We start from the raw sequence: 22,195 nt of genomic DNA, 5'->3' as shown, positions 1-22,195 counted from the left end.
CTCACTGGGGGAGTCAGGTGTCACTAGAGGCTGAGGTCTGGTCAGTGAGGTGGGGTGAGGAGGACAGTGGAGCTGCAGTCAGAGTCCAGGTCCAGGGTCGCGTGGGGGCCTGTGGCCTGGGTGCTTGGTACCAGCTCACATTCACAAAGACTCTGGAGATAATTCTAAATGGATACAGGGTAGAGACAGAGCCAGAGACAGGGGTCAGAGCCCCTGGCTCATCCTGACCATTACCTGGTCACCACCATTCTCTCCAACAAGGGTGTCCCTCCTTCCTACTCACTGGAGCTGGACTGTAGGCAGGACTCTGGAGACTGGGGGGAAGCCGAGTCCGACGGCCTCCACACAGCCCTGCCCCGGAAGGGTTCCGATGCCTCTTAGCCTCTTGCTGTTGGATCTGAAGGAGCTGGAGATGCCTTCGCTGGTGGTTCAAGATGACTGTTGGGGAGGTGGCAATACAGATTCAAGGGGTCTTCTTTAGGCCCTGAATACCAACTCCACAGAAATCCACTTGACCCTACTGTTGTGGGACTCTCAAGCCTCAACCTCCCTTCAGGTATTAGATTTCCTTCTGCATTTTCCTCCCATCCTTCTCTGGGACTCCTTGGCCCTCTCTCTCATAACAGTCCTAAAATAATTCAGCCCTGCATCTCCTGCCATTTTTCTTCTCATGCTATGCAGACTTCCTTTGGCTAGTTCAGCTTTAACCTTGCTTCAGTGCCTTGCCCTGTTTGACGTGGAAATCCTCCCCAGTTCTCATCTATCTTCCCCTTCCCTCAAGAATAGGGCCCCGGGATAGAAGTAGGGGCAGGTTGGATGCTTTTTGTATCACGGCATTAACTCACCATTGGTGTGGCTTCCACGTTCCTCAGCCATGAGTTTCCACTGGGCAAGTGTCCCAAGAGCCCCCAAGATTGGCCAGGTTCCCAGCAAGACCCAGCTATACCAGCAAAGAGGAAGCAACTCTGGAAGTGCCTGCACGCGGTCACCCAGTCGAGTGCCCAGTGCTAGTCCTTCCAAGAAGTAGTCAGCACAGGCCACCAGCACTGCAGCACCTAGCAGGGCTGTGCCTAGGATTGTGAATGGCCGTGGCCACCGAAGTGTGAGCAGGGCTCCCAGCAGTGCCAGCCCCGTCAGTCCGCCGACTGGCACCCAGGCTGAATGTGGCTGGTAGATGGGTTCAGTGCCCAGTAAAGTTCCAGAACCCAGGGTCAAACCTAGCAGGAGGCCGGTCAGAAAGAGCCCGACACTGCGAACCAGCATGGTGACCAGGCCGCAGAGGAGTCCGATGCCCAGTGCGATGCCTGCACTCACCTCCAGGCTCAACTGTGTCTCTAGCACTCTCTCCTTATGGCACAGCAGGAAGATCACCAGAGCTCCTGACAGCAGGCCAGAGAGAAACATCACTGCCTTGAAGCAGCGGTAGCCTGGGGAGGGAGGCATGAGGCACTGAGAAGCAGAAAGGGGGTCCTATGGGGAAAGGAGCAGCTAACCAGGGAGCAGAAGCCAGGAGCAGCACACCATGAGGGCCTCAAGAACAGGGCAAAGAAAGCATAAGCCCAGTGACTAGGAGGGCACTTAGAAATTCCGAGGGGATTGGCAGAGAAACCAGGACGAAGAGTGGCTGCACAGTGGAAGAAAGCAGGACAGGGTCTGGCTCCTCCAGCAACGGTGCATGGGAAATTACTACAGACTGATGCAGATTCTGGGGAGAGTTGAAATCTCTGGTGGGAAGGATAAACTAGGAATGGAATGTGTGGGGTAGGAGACAGAGGATAAACCCTTAATGGAGGCTGAGGCGAGAGCCAAAGGGTATGGCAGAATGACAGGAAGCTAGGAGAAGCAGCAAGGAAAACTTTGATGGTAGGTATCTCCTGACAGAGGAGGTGAAGTCGCGGGTGGGGGCCAAGAGGTAGGAAGACATTTGGCATCATTCTTGAGGATAAAGGCGTTAGGCAGCTGCCCCCCAGGCCCTGGGCCCTGCCCCTCACCAAAGCAGCAGTAGATGATTCCGAAGCAGCAGCAAAGGGCACACACAAGGGCAGGGGCCAATTCAAGGCTGTTCTGGGGTTCCAAGACACATCTTGGGTCTGGAGGCTCTGAGAGTTGTTGATTAAAGGGCCTTGGGTAAGATGTTATCGTCAGAGGCAATGAGGTTTTCTCCATGGCCACAGAGTGGAAGGTTAGTCATCTGTCTCCTTTCACCCAGTCATAGCTGATCCAGCAGGGGTGGTAAGCCTGGAAGAGAAGAGAGCAGAAAACACACATCTTGGGGATTCTGTATGTCCGTTTCTTTTGGGGGGGGAAAAAAGACTTGTTCCAACTAAAAGGCAACCCCCCTCATCTGAAATTGGGATTCAATACTATCTCCTGTTGAACCAGACAGGGTAGGGTTAATAATGTGGGGAGAGGAAGGAAGAGAGAGGATGAGTCACCTTAGGGTCTCAGAACAACTGCTCACTACTCTGCAGGGCTGAGGAGAGCAAAGGAATGGAATCGCTTTCCTAGACCTCCAGCTTCATCCAGCCCCGGTCCAGGGGTGGCCGTGGGAGCTGCAACCCCCAGGGACACTGTGCTCACTGCTCCCTAACCTGCAAGTTGGAGCGCAAACCCTGTAAGCTAAATGCAACCCCCAAGGAAGAAAGGGAACAGACATTTAAAAGTTTCAAATAAGGACAAAAAGAAAAAAAAAAGACAAAATAATCAAATAAGGACATAAGAGTCACCCAGTCAGCTTCTGTCGGGAGTTTGAAGTCTTGGCTTTATGCCGAGATGGAGTTGTTGGGGAAAGCCGAATACAGACAGCCCTTCCACATCCCATCGCCCTACATGGAGTAAGCAGGCACCTTGCCCACAGACATCTCCTCACATTTTGGTATCCACTTGCTACTCGCCTCAGACTGGCATGGGAATTGTTCCACCCACCCTCTTATCCAGGCACGCCTGGGCTGCCAATTGGATTTGATTCTGATCCTGAAGGATCTCTGAGGAGAGGCTGGCTTTGGGAGTAGCGTGGTGCGGATGCACGTTCCTTCTGCTATCTTTTGGATACTGAGGCTGAAGGATTGGAGAACTCCCAGGGCTCTTCTTGGTCGCTTAAGAGTCTGGGACGCAAAGCAAGGAGAGATCAGGAAGGGTGTTAACTACTCACCACCCTGCAGGGCTGAGGAGAGCAAAGGGGTGGAATTGCTTCCCTAGACCTCCAGCTTCATTCCAGACCAGAGGACTTAGGCGTAGGGGTGGCTGTTGGCCGCAGGCACTACCCCCTGGGTCACTGTGCTCGTTGCTCCCTAAACTCAGGCAAGTGGGAGCCCAAACTCTGGGAGCAAAATGCAATTAGCTTGGGGGTGGGGGTGTGTGTGTGTGGGGGGGAAGGAGACCGGGAGTGTGTATGGGGGGGAATGACATCACGGGGCGGGCCCCCTCAATCTTTACCTCTGTGTACGGGGGAATCCAGGCTACCCACTTCTTTAATCTAGGATGAGAGACCCCCCCAACCATAGCAACGAAGAGTTTTGTGATGACCACCAAGACTAAGACGGAAGGTCTCCAAATGCTGAGGAGATTAATTAACAATTTGACGTTTTCAAAGCCCAAATGGGGTCCCAAAGCACCCTCTGATCCAACTTGGTTTCTCCCACTTCCCAGAGAATTGGAGTATTGTCTTCTGGAGAACCGGGTGGTCGGGATCCGGGATGCGCAGAATGGTTTTTAACTAGTGCTGGTGGGGGTGTTCATGGGGGTGAAAAAACTTGTGGAGCAAGACGGGCCTGGCAGGGACACTGACAGAACTGTAAGGCTTTAGGAGTGCAGAGCAGAGGTTCCAACAGGGTCTTCGTAGGGGTGGGGGAGCGTGCTGGCGTCGACCCAAAGATTACTATGTAAATGAGATGCAAAACAGCATGCAGATGAGTGCGGGGTTCTGTTCCGCTGGACTAGGTTCTGAGCTCTGTGGAGCCAGATTCCCTAGCCGCATTCCCTGGCCCGGCCCTTGCGCCGCGTTCACAGGGAGCGGATCAGCGGCGCGCAAGCTCGCCAGCTGTGTCCTGGAGAAGTGTCGCGCGTAGTTAGGGGACTAGCTAGTCCGGGACACACACTTCTCCGCTTCCTCTTTGGCTGGACAGCCGAAAGGGAAGGGTCTGGGCGCGCAGGGTCGCTGGCTCCTCTGCGTGCCCTGGGTGTCTGCACGCCAAAGACGCGCTGTGGTTCGGCGGCTGTCCTTCATCTCCGTCTCAGCAGTGACAAGGAACACAGTCCGCAGGCTTCAGCTCGCTTACGGAGGGACCTGCGCGGCGGCCGAGGGCACTTTAAGGGGTGGGGCCGGATGCACTAGCGCCGCATCTCGATTGGCTCCGCGCCAGCTCTGCAAGCTAGCGCCTCGGCCAACCGCTTTTCTCTTTCCTTCCCGTCTTCTCCCCGGTGACCCCAGAAGTGGAAGTAGGCGGCCGTGGCGGGGACGGAAGGCGGAAGCGGAGCGTGAGCGGGAGGCGGAGCCGGGGGAGCTGCTCTTGTAGCTCCCCCTGGCCTCAGGCGCAGCTGCTTGAGGGGGGGAGGAGTTACCGCCGCTCTTCCGTAGGTCGCCTTTGCCCCTGGTACCCAGTCGGTTGGTTCTCAGGTGATCTTTTGCAGGGGCACCCCGAAGATCCGCCCTCAGCTTTTCCTCTAGATTTGCACGGTCCCCACCCTTTCCTGACAGATTGCGGCCTCCCTCTTTCAGGCAGTCTTTTTTTCTAAGAGTAATCTACCCCCTCCCCGACCACACCCTTTGCGGCACCCACCCCCTCTCCTCATATCCCAGATTGATGATTGTTAGCTTCCCGGGGAAAGAAGAAGAAGAAGAAAAAAGATTTCGGGGGTAAGGGAGTTTCTGAGGTCGGGGTTGGTGCAAGCAGGTTTGTGGTCAGTCTAATTTACGTTTATTGTTAGCGTTTGCGAATATCCGTCCCCAGAGAAATTGAGCTAACTCTGTCTGGGGAGTGGGTACATTGAATATGTCATTTTGAGGATGTTTAATTCTTGGTTCTATCCTGGACCATTCCCAACTCGTTATCTTTGTTACAGGCAATGATGGCAGTGACCTAAAATCCTCAGGAAGTCCCGGGGTCATGGCCCAGAAGCACCCGGGAGAAAGAAGGTTGTGTGGAGCCCACCACAGTGGTGGTTCCTCCGTCAGTTCATCAGGATCCTCTGTGGACCCCGAAATACTTTCATTCTCAGGACTCAGGGACTCGACAGGGACTGCTCCTAATGGTACACGCTGCCTCAAAGAGCACTCCGGCCCTAAGTACACACAGCCTCCAAACCCAGCCCACTGGTCGGATCCAAGCCATGGTCCTCCAAGGGGTCCGGGACCACCTAGAGAAGGAGGCTACCCTGATGAGAGCGAGACATGTTCAGAAGAGTCAGGAGTGGATCAGGAACTCTCAAGAGAAAATGAAACTGGGTACCAGGAGGATGGGAGTCCTTCTTTTCCTTCCATTCCCTCTGCTTGTAACTGCCAGGGAAGCCCTGGAGTCCCTGAAGGGACTTACTCCGAGGAAGGAGATGGCTCTTCTAGCAGCCTTTGCCACCATTGCACCTCTCCAGCCTTAGGGGAAGATGAAGAGTTAGAAGAAGAATACGATGATGAGGAACCTCTTAAATTTCCCAGTGATTTCTCTCGTGTGTCCAGTGGAAAGAAACCCCCGTCCCGAAGGCAGAGGCACCGTTTTCTGACCAAGGAGGATGTTCGGGATAGTGGACGCAGAGATCCCAAGGTCCCAGGTCGTCATCGGCTGGCCCGAAAACGAAGTCAGACAGATAAGCGCAGAGGCCTGGGACTGTGGGGAGTAGAGGAACTATGTCAGCTTGGACAGGCAGGCTTCTGGTGGCTGATTGAACTTCTGGTATTGGTGGGAGAGTATGTGGAAACTTGTGGCCATCTCATTTACGCATGCAGGAAGCTGAAAGGCAGTGATCTGGACCTTTTTCGAGTCTGGGTGGGGGTCTGGGCCAGGAGAGTAGGGTGCTTGGCCCGAGTGATGCTCCAGTTTCTAAGTCAAAGCTGTTTCTGTGCGGCCGGGCTGTTCATCCGTTTTCTTAGGGTCGTGGGTGCTTTCCTCCTCTTGGCTCTTGCCCTCTTTTTGGGATGTGTACAGTTGGGCTGGAGGTTTTTGGTGGGGCTGGGCGACCGGTTCGGCTGGAGGGATAAGACCGCTTGGCTGTTCTCGTGGCTGGACTCTCCAGCCCTGCATCATTGCTTGACTCTGCTGAAAGGCAGCAGGCCGTGCCAGCAGCTGGTGAGATTAGTTCAGTGGGGCTGGCTGGAACTGCCCTGGGTCAAGCAGAGGACTAAGAAGCAGGGCGATGCACCTGTAGCTAGCAGCCGACACTGCCAGCCTGAAGAGGAAGTGGCCAGACTCTTGACCATGGCTGGGGTTCCTGAAGATGAACTGAACCCTTTTCAGGTGCTGGGGGTTGAGGCGACAGCATCCGATATTGAACTGAAGAAGGCGTATAGGCAGTTAGCAGTAATGGTGAGTATCCTTAGCTTTTTCTTGTTTCTCTTTCCCCATATTTTCTGGTTCCAGTTTTTTAGAGAGTGTAGAGTTAAGGAAAGGTGATCAGGAGGCCAACTTGAAGCTGAAGGATTTCCTTCGTTTTGTTTTTGAGGTAGGGTTTCACCTTGTAGACAGACTAACCTGGAACTCATGATTTCGCCTGGCTCCATCTTTGAGTGCTGTGACTTACAGGTTTTGCCACCATGCTTAGCTAAGGGTAGCATTCTTAAGGAAGAGTCATAAAGATGTTTCTCTGGCTAGGAATCTGACTTTTCTCCATCTTAAGTCTTTTGTCATGAGGTCTTTTTTTTGGAAGGGGATGTAATATAAAATAAAGGATCCAACTGTATAAAAGGAAGGGATTGACTTACTCTGCAGCAGCAAAGTGAAGCTCCTTTATAACTTTAAGTAGGAAAGAGCCCAGTCAGATTCTTAGTTGCTGTCATCTGAACAAGAATGCTTGTTTTGTTTTGGGGTATGGTTTTGCTATGTAGCTCCAGCTAGTCTTGAATTTGTCATCTTCCTGCCTTTGCTTGGGAAAGGCTGGGCTTACACATACAGCACCGTAAATGGTAAAGAAGGAATTTAAAGAAACTTTTTTAAAAAAAGATTTATTTATCTATCATATATGAGTACACTGTTGCTGTCCTCAGACACACCAGAAGAGGACATGAGATCCCATTACAGATGGTTGTGAGCCACCATGTTGTTGCTGGGAATTGAACTCCGGTCCTCTGGAAGAGCAGTCAGTGCTCTTAACTGCTGAGCTGTCTCTCCAGTCCCCAAGAAACTATCTTTAAAAAAAAATTAATTAATTCTTTGTGAGTTTCACATTCTATACCCCAGTCCCATTCATCTCCCTGTCTGCTCTTGCAGCCTCCCACCTAAATAAAACACACACACACACACACACACACCAAAGCATATCTCATTGTGGGAGTTGTAGTGTGTTCACAGTGTCCCCCAGTACACTCCTCTGACCACACATCTTCACTTGCAAAAGTTCATTGCAGTAAGTCTGGTTTGAGGTCTCTGGTGTCTGTGACACCATTAATATTGGATCTTCACTGGGATTCCTCCCAGTTATCCTGTTGCCTGGTGTCACAGGGATCCTGCTGCTTTGGATCAGCAGGACCAGCCATTTTATGTGCCCCAACAGTTCATAGATGATGTAGATTTTGGGGTGGATCAACTCAAAGTCCTGCATCTGGGCCTGGGTACCACCCAGGTACCCAGGGCCTCTGGGTGACCTCCTCTGTTCATACCTTGTGGCATGGGCCTCTGTATGTCTGTGGCCTACCAGTGCTGTCTGGAGGGCAGCTCTCTGGGCACCTTCCCAGCCTCTACATGGCATTTGGCAAGTCTCTGGACGTCTACTGACTAACCACTGCTATCAGCACAGTCCTGGGATGCTGTGATGACTTCCATGTCATTTACCTCAGCACAGCAGCTAGAGGTCCCAGCCCACGGCAAATCAGGAAGGAATTATCTTTTTAGGTTTATTTATGTATATGAGTGTTGGCTTCCATGCATGTATATGCACCACATGCAGCCTGGTACCCAAACTAATCAGAAGAGTGTGGATCGCTTGGAGCTGGGGGAACTGATACTGAACCTGGATCCTTTGCAAGAGCATCAAGTGTTTTTAGCACTGAGCCACCTCTCCAGCCTCAAAGGGAGATTTTTTTACCATGGAGAAAATCTGCCTCTTCCTAGAGAGGCAAGAGTAGACCTAGTATGGGATTATTCAGGATGTACATGTGAGTTGTTATTCTAGGACCAGGAAGAAAACAGCTCTGTTTTCTTGTGGTATTGGGAGTTGAGTTCAGGGCCTTGTGCATGCTAGGCAGGTGCTCTCCCACTGAGGCACATACATTTTAACCTGAAAACAGGAATTTTAAGATCATGAGTATGAAAGGGAAGAAAAAAGGAGCCTGAATCAAGAGAGATATGCATATCACTTGTGCGCATGAAGATATGGTTGGTTTTGTTAACTATGTAGATGGGAGTTTTGACACACTATATGCTGGGGATCAGACCCAGAGCCTTGCTTGTTCTAGGCATGCACTAACTGAGCCAAAGCCCCCAGCACTGCTGCTGCAGTTTCTGTATGTACAAGTAAAACTACATTATGAATATAAGTAAAGATGTATAAAATTGTACCTGAGGCTGACTTGTACTGAATCTATGGGTCTGGATTGTTAAAACATTACGATTTTTCAAATTACCATAATGGCTGTGTGACATAAAGAGGAATGGACACCCAAGGCTTTCCTTGACAATTAAAGGTACAGGAAGACCCCAGACTGATAACTTAGCAAGGAACTAAATTTGGTGGGAAATGCATTCCTTGGTGGATGACTTGGGATATTCTTAGAGTGGATAACAATCACTTTCCCCCTCAAATTGTTACTAATAGTAAGAGCCCCTTTGCTTCACCTTCAGAACTTTTTAGCAAGTATCTTTTCTTGGACAGTATCATTCTTACAACTATTTTTGTTTTTTCCATCCTTTATGTATCTGCTCTACCTCAAAGATTCCTCTTGTTCTGGGATAGAATTTCTGTTGGCTTTTTCTTTTTCTTTTTTTAAAAGATTTATTTATTTATTATATATATGAACACACTGTAGCTGCCTTCAGACACACCAGAAGAGGGCATCAGATCCCATTACAGATGGTTGTGAGCCACCATGTGGTTGCTGGGAATTGAACTCAGGACCTGTGGAAGAGCCGTCAGTGCTCTAACCACTGAGCCACCTCTCCAGCCCTCTGTTGGCTTTTCTTATATAAACAAGGCTGTGGTATGAATGCTTCTCCATATTCATATGAAGCTTTTCTATTAGCTTGAGACTGTTAAGTCTAAAAGCATCCTTTTTATTTGGCATAAGTGATGATACTCATCTCTGTACTTCTGATAGTGTAGATGGGAACAATCAGGATGCTGTAGGAAGATGGGTTATTGTTGTAGAGAAAAGGCTAAAAAAAAGCATTTAAAAAGGCTGAGATTGTAACTGAAAGATTGATATACTTTCAGTTCTGGAACAGAGAGGCAGACTTAGTAGAAGGTTTCAGATATAAGGGTCTCTTAGTTACTTTTTTATTGCTGTGAACTTACAAAAGAAAGTATTTTAATTGGGGGCTTGCTTTATGGTTTCAGAGAGTGAGTCCGAGACCATCGTGGCAGGGAACATGGCAGCAGGAAGGAATGGTGCTGGAGCAGTAGCTGAGAGCTTCCATCTGATCTAATGGGGAGAGTGGGTGGAAGAGTCAGGGAGGTGGGAGCAGAGAGGAGATGGGCTTTGAACTTGTGATTCTACGGCTTTATCTTCCAGAGTGCTGGGATTACAGGAATGAGCTCACACTTCCAACTTTGGATAAGAAATTTTGGAGTTGGAAATGAATGCATTTGAAGGTGTAATTGGAAACTTTTATATCAAGACTTTTAAAATATTAAAAACATTTTATATTAAAACTAAAATGCAAGGGCTTTAGATGTCACATAGAGTGACTTATATCCCTGTTTGTCTGGTACTGAGTTTACTTATGCATGAGACTGTTGAGCTAATCTGGGAGTTCCAGACGAACCAGGATGGTAGATCACCCTAGAGCCAGATACTTTATATGGAGATCTTGTGTGTGTTGTGTTGTATGTGAATATGGTCACACACATGGAGTGGGGTTAGAGGACAACTTCAGGTGTTGATCCTTGCCTTCCACCTTGTGTAGACAGGTTCTCTGTTGTCTTTCTATTGCTCATGTCAGGCTGGCTGGCTTCTGAGACTCTCTTGTCTGCTTTCTATCTCCTTGTAGGAGTGCTAGGATTACAGAGGCTTGATCTGTGCATAGTCTAGCTTTTATGTGGGTGTGGGAGCACCTTTACTCACTGAGCCATCTCCCTGCTTCTTTTTCATATATATTCTTATTTAATCCTCTTAATAATCTATAACAGGGGCTGAAGAGATGGCTCAGTGGTAAAGAGCACTGACTGCTCTTCCAGAGGGCCTGAGTTCAATTCCCAGCAACTACATGGTGGCTCACAACCATCTGTAATGGGATCTGATGCTCTCTTCTGGTGTCTGAAGACAGCTACAGTGTAATCATAAACATTAAATAAATAAATAAATAAATAAATAAATAAATAAATAAATAAATAAATAAGGGAAGCCTGGATTTAAACTTAGATCTGTCTGCAAAGCTAGAATAACTGACCACTAAGCTATATTCGCTCTCCAAAGGATAATGGAAGAGAACTCTTTGATATAGGAATACCTGTGAGGGGATGGAGAGATGGCTTAGTAGTTAGGAACATGTGCTTGTAGGGACCTAGGTTCACTTCACAGCACACATACCAGACAGCTGCAGCTACCTACAACTTCAACTCCAGCAGGATCTGTTAGCTCTTAAAAATCTTAAGAAGAGAAGGGGCTGGATTGATGGTTTAGAGGTTAGAGTTTGCTCAGGCAGAACACAAAGTTCAGTTCCCAAGATTCACAGTGGCTCACAACTGCCTATAATTCCCATTCTTGGAGATCTGACACCTCCTTTTGACCTTTGTGGGCACCAGGCACACACATGGTGCACATGTACACACACACACACACACACACACACAACACACACACACACACAACCAGAGATGGGGGAGGAGGGTTGGAATGGATTTGTGATGGAACATTTCTGTGTTTTGCATAGGTCCATCCTGATAAAAATCACCATCCTCGGGCTGAGGAGGCCTTCAAAGTTTTGCGGGCAGCTTGGGACATTGTCAGCAACCCTGAGAGGCGGAAGGAATATGAGATGTGAGTTTGAAATGGGACATTTCAGGTGAAGTTGATGGAAAATCCTCTATGGAAGGTCCTGGACTTGTGGGTGGAGGCTGTCAGGCAGAAAGAACTTACATTTTTATTTTAACTTAGCCAGCAGCCTCTGCAGCAGTGTTTCTCAGCCTCTGGGTTGTTGACTCCCACCAACCTGTTTACATATCAGATATTTATGTGTTTTATTATTAATATATAACAGTAGCAAAACTATACTTATAAAGTAGCAACAAAAATAATTTTATGGTTGGGGTCACTATAACATGAGGAACTCTATTAAAGGGTCACTGCATCAGAAAGGCTGAGAACCACTGCTCTAGAGGCATCCAGTCTGTCTCTCTTTGTGCCTTAACCCTGACTTACAAAGCCTTTCCTTTTAGGAAACGAATGGCAGAGAATGAGCTCAGCCGGTCAGTGAATGAGTTTCTGTCGAAGCTACAAGATGACCTCAAGGAGGCAATGAATACCATGATGTGCAGCAGATGCCAAGGAAAGCACAGGTATGAAGCAGGACAGGAGCACAGCAGCTACAGCTTGGGGTCAGGTAGTCAAAGACCTTCCTTGGAGTACAACTGTCACCCCCAAGACTTCTACTTTTATCCCACTACTAAGCAATCGAGGATTTAGGGCTGAAGAGATGGCTCCATGGTTAAGAGCACTTGTTCTTTTCCCAGGGGATCCAGTTTTGGCTCTTAGCACATACAACAGGTCGTTCACAGCTGTCTAACTACAGCTCTAGCAGACACCTCTGGCTCTGAGGACATTTACAGTCATGTACACATACTCACAGGGCACACATACAGATAACTTAATGATAAAAACAAATCTTCAAAACAGAAAGATTGGGGCTGGAGAAGTGGCTGAGTGGTTAAGAGCACTGTTCTTCCACAGGACCCATGTTTAATTTCTAGCAACTATGTGATGGCTTACAACCATCTATAATACCATTCCCAAGGAATCTGATGCCCAGTGTCCTTTTTTGGCCTCCAAGACATGTATGAGATACAAAGATGAACAAACACTCATATACATAAAAAACAATTTAAACAAAGTAAAATATGGTACCCTGATTCCATCCACTAAAAAAAAAAAAGGCATCAAAGTTCCTAGAACCAGAGTTATAGATGGTGATGAACTACTGTCTGGGTGCTGGGAATCAAAACTATATCTTCTGCAAGAACAACAAATGCTCTTAACTGCTGAGCCATCTCTCTAGCTTCTGATTAAAAAAAAAAAAATCTTTAAAAATTACATTTACTTAAGTATGTATATGCGCTTGCATGCATGTGTGTGTGTTTGTGTACACAGAAGTGCACATGTGGGGAAGTCCTAGGACAACTTGTTGGAGTTTTCTTCTTCGGCCACATGTATCTAGGGGATTGAACTATGGTCATCAAGCTTGGTAACACATACCTTTTCCACTGAGCCATCTCACTAGCCCAGATGTGTATAGTTATAGAACAAATTGTATAAAACAAGTATTTACAATTTTTAAAGATTTATGTGCATATTAGTGTTTTGACTACATGTATATACATGTCCCATGTATGTCTGGTGATTGCAGAGGTCAGAGAGGGGGTTGGATCTCCTGCAACTGCAGTTACAGCTAGTTGTGAGCCCTCATGTCAGTGCTGGGAACTAGACCTTGGTCTTTGGCAAGAGCAACAGTGCTCTTAACCCCTAAACCATGTTTCCAACCCCCTCGAGATATTTTTTAACTACACTGGTGGGAGTGTCAGGTAGGCCTCATGTAATGTGATGACATTCTTAGCTTTTGAGTTGGTGGAAGCTAGTGGTGTATTAGTACATTCCAGAAGGGCTTACCTAATACTCAGGAGGCTGTGATGTGAAACACAGGTGGGCAGTGGATGACTATCAGAGGGGTAAATATAGTTTAAGACAATATTCAGATTCCACAGTCAATATTAGTTTTAATAAATCACCTTTGTAAAATCTCTAATATAGGTGTGGCTTTTTGGGGTGTGTGTGTTATAAGCAGTAAGAAAAAAAAAGGGTCTACAAGGCTTTTCCTTTCTGAGGATTTATAGGTAGTTAATGGTTGTTGAAAGAGATATGCCCATGCCCCTGTAAGCAACTCTAATAAAACTGATTAGGTCACTCTCTACCTCCCAACAAAGGACAGGGCATGAAAATTGAGCAATAGTTTGAGGTGTAATAGGAATGGGGGAAAAGAGAAGAGAAATGGGGGTGCATAGGATCAAAATACACTGTATGTGTATGAAAATATCATCAAAGCTGTTTTTGTCTGAAACTGTCATATGCTAATAAAGACATTAAGGAAAAAATAGCTTAAATATAGAAATGTGAAAGCAGAGAATGGGGACATACCCTTGTAATATCAGCACTTGGGAGTTTAGGTAGAAGCATTATATGTGTAAGTGTAGCCTGGGCTACACACCAAGACCTCAAAATAAGCATTGAAGGCACAGGCTAAAAAGGCAGGTATTATAGCTGAATAAAGGTAACTTTAATGTTTGGGCCATCTTTGACAGTAATGACCATTTGAAAAGTATTAAAGAGTTATTGTGTTGGGTTGTAGGAGGTTTGAAATGGACCGGGAACCCAAGAGTGCCAGATACTGTGCTGAGTGTAACAGGCTACATCCTGCCGAGGAAGGAGACTTCTGGGCAGAGTCAAGCATGTTGGGCCTCAAGATCACCTACTTTGCACTGATGGATGGGAAGGTGTATGACATCACAGAGTGGGCTGGATGCCAGCGTGTGGGCATCTCCCCAGATACCCACAGAGTTCCTTACCACATCTCATTTGGTTCTCGGGTACAGGGCACCAGTGGCCGGCAGAGGTAGGTGACTTTTCTCACTTACCTGTGTCAACTGTATGGTTTCAGATACCTTGCTTTCTAGAAAGTCTGGGAACTCACCGGTGTGTGGTTAATTTTGATAGCTGACTGTAATGTCTCCAGCTTCATTCTATCTTTTCTTCCTCAGGGCCACTCCAGAGTCCCCTCCTGCTGATCTGCAGGATTTTTTGAGCCGGATCTTTCAAGTACCTCCAGGGCAGATGTCCAATGGGAACTTCTTTGCCGCACCTCACCCTGGCCCTGGGACCACTTCGACCTCCAGGCCCAACAGTTCAGTACCCAAGGGAGAAGCCAAACCTAAACGGCGGAAGAAAGTGAGGCGGCCCTTCCAACGATGACACCCTCCTCTTCCTTCCTCAAACCAGTGTCAGGGAGTCAAAAGGGCTGTGTACAGCACAGGATGGAATTGATTTATTTTAAAATACTTTAAAAAGGGAAACATTTTAAATTGTTCACTCAGTACTTAGAGGAAGCCCATGACCTCTTCTCTCTCTTCCCCAACACCCAGGAACTGAATCTTGTTTTCTGAAAATACCAAAGAAATAGGAGATGGCTAGAGCAAAGAACTAAGGGGTCTGGACCTAGTCCAGACAACACATTTCTGAGGTGTGGGAACTGGGGATTTCTCTGGGGTCTGAATGCCTTTATCTTATCATTTGCTCTTAGAGCAGATGACACACACCCCCTTTTAAACGAGTGTATCTTATTTCTTAACCCATTTCAGGGTGCCCCCTCCCTTATCCTGATATACTAGCTAAAAGAAAAAGCATGTAGCCCTAATTTTGGAGATACAGAACTCAAGAGTGGAAACTGATGTTTTCCTCTGACTTTCACTTTATGGGTGAGCCACCTAACTTGAAGCTTGTTGTTGTAAGGATGGCCAAAATTAATTTTTAAAAATCAGATTTATGCCCTGTGCCCTTGGGTGAGGGGGAAGGATAGAGGGGTTCCCAGAGGCCCCCTTGTTAGCCAAGGGTTTGTATTTTTTTAAGTTTGTTCATATTTGTATGTACATATCTATTTAAAGCCAGGGGATTATCTTTCTATAAATATATAACTGGCAACTTACATCTTCCTTCTCTTCTTTACCCATGTATCTGGGAGTCCTTTTCTGTTTTCTTTGGAGATAGGGTTTTACTGTGTAGAGCAGGCTGGCCTCCAGCCTGCAGTGACTCTTCTGCCTCTTCCTCCTGAGGGCTAGGATTATAGGCAGGTGCCTCCACACCTAGCTTTTGAGAACTTTTTTTTTTTTTTTTGACAATTCTTTTCTTGCTCTTAGCTGTGAGTAAAAAGTACCCCATTGGACCAAAGGAGTAGTGACAAAAATTTTGCTTAAAAGTTTTTTTATAGTAAGTCAGAACTTTGTAATTTCTTCCCAGCGTTATGTCCTTGCTTATCAAATTTCAGTCATAACTGAAAGACTTTAAGAAAAATATACAGCAAAACAGAACTTGAAGTTGTTAGGTTTAGAAGATATGGAAAAACATAATCACCAGAAAAGCTGCCCAAACATTGATGGCTTCTTGCCAGATAGAGAGTGATTGGTAGGCCTTAACCTCATCCACCTTTCCTGATTCAGAGAATCTGGACCCAATTAAGGCTGGGCCCAGGAACCCCATTTCCCAATTTCTTCCTTCTTGGAGTTTAGAAAGGTTTATCTTCTCTCTCAGGCTTCCACGATACAGAAGATTGTGTGGAGAAGGGAAAAACATTATATATTAGTTTCAGCACCTTCCCACATGCCTGCAGAACTATCAACCCATCTTTCAGTATTTGTTGATTCCAAAGAGACGAACCCCATGGAACTGGGGCAGCTTAGGCAGCAGTACGCTGAGCAGCGAGGCAGTGTTGATGAGGAAGTGAGCAGCGTCGTACTTGGTGTAGAAGCTGGCCAGTAGGTAGCTAGGAAGAAAAACATTGGGTGGCTGAGGCTCGCTTCCCATAAACATATTCATGCCTTTCCAGTGACTTTCTTTTCTATTTGAATTACTAGTTTTATTGTTTATAGTCCAAAACTATTCCTGCTAGTCAGTATTTAATGAGGTTCAGGATATAATCAGAAGGCATCTTTAACTAGAGATTATAAATCAGTTTGTTTGTTAATAGTTAGTGATAAATTGCAAATGACAACCAAAGCTGTCTCAGCCTATATGACTTTTTGCCCTTTTTGCTTCTTTTCTCCAAGTCAGTTTTACTTTTAAACCATTAACAAACATTCTGCCTTTACCTTCTTGCTTCTTTTGGAACTGTAAAATCACTTGGCTTTAGTTAGGAGTTTGGTTTATTTTCAGTTTCTTCTCCCTTTCCTTAATACCATGGAACCAGCAAGGAATGCTCGATTACTGTCTTGTACTTTATAATGTAGGCTTAGGACTAGTCTACTTGTATGTGTGTAAATGTAGGTATGTGTTCAAGTGTGATATGTTCACATGGAGACCAGAGGTAAACATGAATCTTCATGAATTTTTTTTTTTTTTTTCTTTTTGAGACAGGGTTGCTTTCTGATTTTGAAGTGCAGCAATTTGGCTAAACTGGCTGGCCAGCAAGCCCTAGTGGTCTTCCTGCCTACAACTCTTCAGTGCTGAGATTATAGGCACCCATGGTTGTATGTGGTCACATCTGGCTTTTACATATGTGTTAGGGATTGAACTCAAGTCCTTATCTTTTGTGGTAAGCACTTGACTAACTAAACCATTTCCCTATCCCCTAGTACCTTTTCCCTGGTTAGTAGAGCCATTTCTGACCCAGCATCTCCTCCACCCCAGACTCACAGTACAATAGGAGAGATGCTGAGGAACTTTCGTGAGGAAGTAAACTGTAGTCCATAGTCCATCTGTTCCCAATGTGTCAAAAGCCGAGCCTTCCCTTGGTCAGGGGTCTCAAAGGGTGTCCCTTTGACTGTATGTAGGAAGATATACATTGCCTGGAAGGGGGGAGGGACAGTGTAAGGAGTAGAAAGTAGTCCTTTGGGTCAAGAATTATGCTAAGATCCCAAAAGGAAGACATCAATTCCCAAACAGTAGGTGACTTTATTTTGTTTTGGTTGGGATAGACCTGGGTTGGGTACAGGGTGTGGTTTAGTGCTCACCAAGTTATGGATGACGTTGGTCAGGGTCCAGACAACAGGAATGCTGAAGAAAGGGATGCTGAGGAGAACCACATGCAGCAGTCCTACCAAGATGATGTAGGCCAGCCAGATGCCCCGACTATTCATCACTCGAGTGTTGGGGTTTACTTCGCTGTGTGCCACCCCCACATTCATCCTACCACAGTGAGGGATCAGGCAGGAGTCCAACTCAATTTCCTCATTACCCCTGATTGAGCTTGTTCCCCAGTTGTCTCCTGAAAAGCCAAAATCCCCTGAAGTCTTGGAATGAAAGGATTTCCCTATCATGCAAAAAAAAAAAAAAAAAAAAAAAAAAAAAAAAAGATAAAACTGAAGACTTCGCTAAAACTTGAGAAGACATGAAGCAGCTAGGTGTGGTGGCTCATGCTTGTAATCCCTGCACTTGGGAGGTTGAGGCATGACTGTTTGAGCCTATCCTGGGCTAGAGTGTGAACATTTCAACAAACAAAAGGGCAAGAGGGTCTTTGAAATGGCTAAGTTGGAAAAGGTATTTGGCACCATGTCTAAAGACCTGAGTTGGATCCCCAGGAACCATACAATGGAAGAAGAGAACCAAGTCCTGCAAGCTGTCCTCTGACTTCCATACCTGCAGTTGTTAGCGTGCATGATCACACAAGTGGTTTGTGCTGTTTTTAAAAAGGTCCTCACTATTATAGAAATATTGTAATTTTTACTCAGATCTTTACATTTCAACTAAACATGAAGCAGTAAGCTTAGTCTCTGACACTTACTTGAAAGACTAGGGGAATCGGGAGTATTTTAATTTACTTTCTTGTGGAAGTTAATGAATCAAAAAGTGGTCACACACATCCAGGGTTCCATAAGAAAACTATTCAGTTAATCAAAGGACCAATAAAGAAGGCATCAAGAGTAAAGCTACCCATCTCTTTTCCTGGGGTTTGTCCATCCTGTCTCTCACCTGCTCGCTCGCTCGGCACTGTCAGCAGCCAAGCAGCTTCATCCCTTTGCTGAGTGTGGGGCGCTGCAAGAACTTACCCAATTTTAAAATTAGTCCAGGAAGGAGTCTGAGCTTAGTCTCTCAAGAAATGGAGTCCTCCCCATCTAGGGGGCGGTTTTAGCTTTTGAACTCCTGCTACCTTTAATGCCAATTTTTTGGTTTTTTGTTTTTAACCTGCTCTTGCCTATCCTCAAATTCCTCAAGTATAGAGTCCGCCCATGTTCCTCCCAGAGTCCCTGTTTCGCAAGTCACTTTAAGGCTTTCTTCACGGCACTTCTCGAATTTAAGGTTGTCGCCTCGCCACCCTTCCCAATACTCCCACCAGTTTCTCTGCATAAAGTTTCCAAGTTTCACTCAGTCCATACCTGCCAGCTTCAGGAGCCCGTCCGGCTTGGGGCACAGCGCAGGCTCTTGCACCTGTGGTCTCCAGGAAGTGGCCGACTTTCCGCCCTGTCTGCGCTATCCCTATTGGTGGAACAGAATCCGCGCTGTCCCCAATCATTGGTTGGTTACGCAATGGGGACGTAAAATTGGTCGCCTTTTCTATCGTTAGGCTGTGCAAACCCCGCCCTCCCTTGAGTCCACCTTTTCAGAGAGCCGTGGAAAGTGGCCAAGAGGCGTGAGAGCGACGCCGCCACTGGCTAATAGGAAGAGCCGTTGGTGTGAGGTGGGAGCAAGAGTGACAGCGATTGGTTGGATGAACCTAAGCTTTTGAGGCGGGGGCAGCGGTGGGGGGTCTGGTGGAGTAAGGCGCAGCAAGATGGCGACCGAGACGGTGGAGCTCCACAAGCTGAAGGTACCGTTCGTTACCTGAGGAAGGCTGAGGTGGGGTTTTCCGGAGCCTAAATTCTACACGGGGCCCTGCGCCGCCTTATACCACGTGTTTCCCTGTCAGGCGCTTGGTTACATTTCTTTCCTGGCTCCCGTTACAGTTTTGAGCCTCCTTTCTTAGGCCTACCTTAAACTCCGTTTCTCCTCAGTATTTTATTGCTATCGTGCTATCGTTACCTGGTGTTTACCTGCTGTTACCTGTTCTTCTCATTGTTTTATTATCTGTCACCCTTCCCTACCCGGCTGTGAAGCACCGTCTATATTCCTTTTCCCATTTGATCTGCATTGCATCAGTGGTCTTTCCCCCGTGTCCCATGCTGACCCAAAACTATTCCGTCCTCTACCCCCCCCATTGATGTAGTCATTTCTCTTGTCCCAAAGCTGAGATTCCTCAGTTAACATATAGTAGCATTTTTGCATGTTTACCTGCATAAGTCCTAAACATAACCCAGAAAGTGCTTCCGGACTCGAGTTTTGAAACCAGGGAGAGGAGAGGCCTTAAGATAGGTTTCTCGGTGGAAACTTGGGGCAGAGGCATCTCCAAGAGGTTGTAAAATGGTAAACACATTAGCCTTGAAAGTTTTTCCAGTTTTCTCAGGAGGTTCCCAACATTTTGCCCTCTCCCAACTATTCTAACACTAGAGAGAAAACGTATTGGGTAGATAGCTGTAATATTGGAGGTATATGAAATGTGCTTGAAAACCTTAGGGTTCTGCTTGTCCCGTTTATCCTTGGGAAGAATACCAGCACTCCTGGTGTTACCTCCCCCCCCCCCCGATCTAATTTTATATTTTACGTGTGTCTCTGTGAGTGTGTGATGCATGCTCTTGGAGGTTAGAAGAGGGTGTTGGATCCCCTGTAGTGAGCAACCTGATGTGGGTGCTGGGAATAGAATTTGGGTACTGAAGAGCAGTAAATGCTCTTCACCACTGAGCCATCTCTCCAGAATGCCTTGGTGTCGCTTCTTGGTGACATTCTGAATCACAGGACCTATTGAGTTGTACATTTTGGTAACCCGAGGTTCTTTTCTTGTATGTAGACTTGCCCTTCAGTTATTATTCTGTGTAGGCAATAATTCCTTTTTAAGAATTAAGAAACTATTGATTATTGTTTTCTGTGTTGAGTAGAATAGTCAAACTGTGCTGACTATTGTTTCACAAGCAGCTTTGCCATTGGTTGCTTTGGTCCCCTTACTCTGGGAGTCTCATACAAATCACTTACTTAATAACAACTGGGAACTGTTCTTTCTTTATTGAGACAGGATCTCACTCTGTAGCTCTAGCTGGCCTGGAACTCACAGAGGTCCTACCTCTCTGCTTCCCAAATGTCTGGATTAGAGGCATTCACTGCCATTTCCAGTTTTGTGTGTTTGTTTGTTTTTTAATAGTTGTTTTTAATTATTGGACTGTGATGATTTTTTAAAAAAATTATTTATTCATTTTATGTGTATGGGTATTTTATATGTATGTGTGTATGTGTACCTACAGAATTTTAGATAGTTTTTAGTCTTCATGTACGTGCTGGAAATTGAACCTGGGTCCTTTGAAAGAACAGTTTCTGGTCTTAACTATTGAGCCATCTCTCCATCCATGAAAACTTTTTTTAAAATTTTTTAAAATTAAAAGTTAGTAATTGGGTCTGGAGAAATAGCTTAGTGGTTAAGAGCACCTTTTTCTTCTAGAGGACCCTTTGGTTTCCAGCGCCAAAGTCAAGCGGCTCACAACCACCAGCTTCAGGGAATCTGATTTTTTTTTTTTTTCAGGTGTCTTTAGGCACCTGCTTCTGTGTCTCTCTTTCACACACACAAGGAAAACTTTTTTAATTTGGGGGGGAAAAACTTACAAATTGCTGTGTTTTTGTCTTCCTTTAAAATCTGTAAATGAAGGTGCGTAGAGAAAGCCCCTGTAATTTAGTCTGTTAAAGTGACATTGTTTGAAAGCAAATGTGTTTCTTAGCTGTTGGGCTCTCAAATTTCATTATCAGATTTTTATGTTATTCTAGTTATTGTTAACTTGATGTAGCTATAATGGGTTATCATAAGTTTTCTAATGATCACTTGAACCAATAAGGAAAATTTAACAACTATCAATTTTTTATCTGTGTAAGTTATTAGTTCTGTACTGTTATACCTATACATACACAGAAACTAGTGCTTAAGTGAAAGAGATTAAAAATCAGTGGGCTCTTTGTTATTCTCTGGCTTGTCATCCTTTTGAAGTCTTGGAGGAAGTCGCTAGTTGTCCCATGACTTTCCTTTATGGATGGAGTTCCTTCTTCCATCTTGAGTGTTTGTTAGCTCTTAAGTTTTCATTTGATTGCGTACCTCACTTATCTAAAGGTTCTGACCTGATCTCAGGTATATAGTCCTAAGAGAACAAGAGGCACTCCTGAGGGTGTAAACAGGACTTACTCTTTAATCACATTTGCTTGTTTTTGCTTTTTTTCTCTAGAGCACTTCTTAAACTTTTGGAGGTCACAGATATCTTTGAAACTCTGATGAAAGGTATGGACCCTCTCCCCAGAAAAAGGCATGTACAATACTTTGCATGCAATTTAATGGGCTCCACAAAATTACCTTGTAGCCCTGAGGAGTCCATAGACCTCTAGTTAAGAACCCATATAAATTCTGGCTTGGAGGACAATGTTAGGCTCTAGTGTTGACCTTGATTGAATAATCTGACTTTTTTTTTTTTTTTTTTTTTAACTGACTTAGAGTTTCTATTTTATTTCATTTACTTTTGAGACAGGGACTTTCTACATAGCTTTCCCTGGCCTTGAACTCTAAGGCTGGCCCAGAATTCACTTGAGATCTGTCTGTCTCTGTCTCCCAGTGCTGGGTTTAAAGGCAAGTGCTATCTCTGCTGGCTGATTTTGGATTTTTAATGCCATTAAAAAAACACTTCCCAAGTTGGGTGGTGGTACATACTCTTAATCCCAGCATTCCAGAGGCAAAGGCAAGTCTTTGTGAGTTCAAGGCCAGCCTGGTATATAGAACAAGTTCCAGGACAGCCAAAGCAACACAGAAACCCTGTCTCAAAAAATCCAAACCAATAACAACAACAACAAAAGCTCTTTCCAAAC

At 46.0% G+C, this 22,195-nt stretch overlaps 4 protein-coding genes across 6 annotated transcripts in view; 2 read left to right on the top strand and 2 right to left on the bottom strand.

Moving 5' to 3' along the window:
* Positions 1-41: 41 nt before the first annotated feature.
* On the bottom strand, positions 42-2,166 carry LOC308434710 (transmembrane protein 198-like; the record flags this gene model as incomplete). Its single annotated transcript, XM_080935101.1, has 4 exons — positions 42-164; positions 284-438; positions 846-1,427; positions 1,992-2,166. The coding sequence occupies 4 exons, from the start codon at positions 2,164-2,166 to the stop codon at positions 42-44; spliced, it is 1,035 nt and encodes a 344-aa protein (XP_080791227.1).
* A 2,268-nt stretch (positions 2,167-4,434) lies between these two features.
* DNAJC14 (DnaJ heat shock protein family (Hsp40) member C14) lies at positions 4,435-14,546 on the top strand. 2 transcript variants are annotated; one of them, XM_080935093.1, is made up of 6 exons: positions 4,435-4,615; positions 5,062-6,515; positions 11,232-11,338; positions 11,737-11,856; positions 13,917-14,180; positions 14,326-14,546. In XM_080935093.1, the coding sequence occupies exons 2-6, from the start codon at positions 5,106-5,108 to the stop codon at positions 14,534-14,536; spliced, it is 2,112 nt and encodes a 703-aa protein (XP_080791219.1). In that variant the 5' UTR covers positions 4,435-4,615; positions 5,062-5,105; the 3' UTR covers positions 14,537-14,546. The 2 variants fall into 2 exon arrangements, with proteins under 2 accessions (XP_080791219.1, XP_080791218.1); XM_080935092.1 differs by having other exon boundaries at positions 4,510-4,855.
* Positions 14,547-15,964: 1,418 nt separating this feature from the next.
* ORMDL2 (ORMDL sphingolipid biosynthesis regulator 2) lies at positions 15,965-18,723 on the bottom strand (the record flags this gene model as incomplete). 2 transcript variants are annotated; one of them, XM_080935172.1, is made up of 4 exons in its annotated part: positions 18,649-18,723; positions 17,287-17,540; positions 16,970-17,121; positions 15,965-16,100 (listed from the first exon to the last, which is right to left on the bottom strand). In XM_080935172.1, exons 2-4 carry the CDS (start codon positions 17,458-17,460, stop codon positions 15,965-15,967), a joined length of 462 nt encoding a protein of 153 aa, XP_080791298.1. In that variant the 5' UTR covers positions 17,461-17,540; positions 18,649-18,723. The 2 variants fall into 2 exon arrangements, with proteins under 2 accessions (XP_080791298.1, XP_080791299.1); XM_080935173.1 differs by having other exon boundaries at positions 17,287-17,461; positions 18,649-18,711.
* Positions 18,724-19,031: 308 nt separating this feature from the next.
* SARNP (SAP domain containing ribonucleoprotein) overlaps positions 19,032-22,195 on the top strand; it is a 55,758-nt gene continuing 52,594 nt past the window's right edge. Inside the window, exon 1 of the mRNA XM_080935169.1 lies at positions 19,032-19,079. Within this exon, the coding sequence (XP_080791295.1) occupies positions 19,044-19,079 (36 nt within the window). The 5' untranslated portion in view covers positions 19,032-19,043. The remainder of the gene's footprint in view (positions 19,080-22,195) is intronic.

The sequence above is a fragment of the Micromys minutus genome (assembly GCF_963924665.1).
Source record: "Micromys minutus genome assembly, chromosome: 22".
Taxonomy (NCBI): domain Eukaryota; kingdom Metazoa; phylum Chordata; class Mammalia; order Rodentia; family Muridae; genus Micromys; species Micromys minutus.
The sequence above is the reverse complement of the archived record's forward strand: the minus strand, read 5'-3'. Positions and strand labels throughout refer to the sequence as shown.

Coding starts and splice junctions, on each gene's coding strand:
- DNAJC14 (XM_080935093.1), top strand. CDS start 5,106: ATGGCCCAGAAGCACCCGGGAGAAAGAAGGTTGTGTGGAGCCCACCAC. Junction 6,516..11,231: donor ATAGGCAGTTAGCAGTAATG/GTGAGTATCCTT, acceptor TGTTTTGCATAG/GTCCATCCTGATAAAAATCA. Junction 11,339..11,736: donor AGGCGGAAGGAATATGAGAT/GTGAGTTTGAAA, acceptor CTTTCCTTTTAG/GAAACGAATGGCAGAGAATG.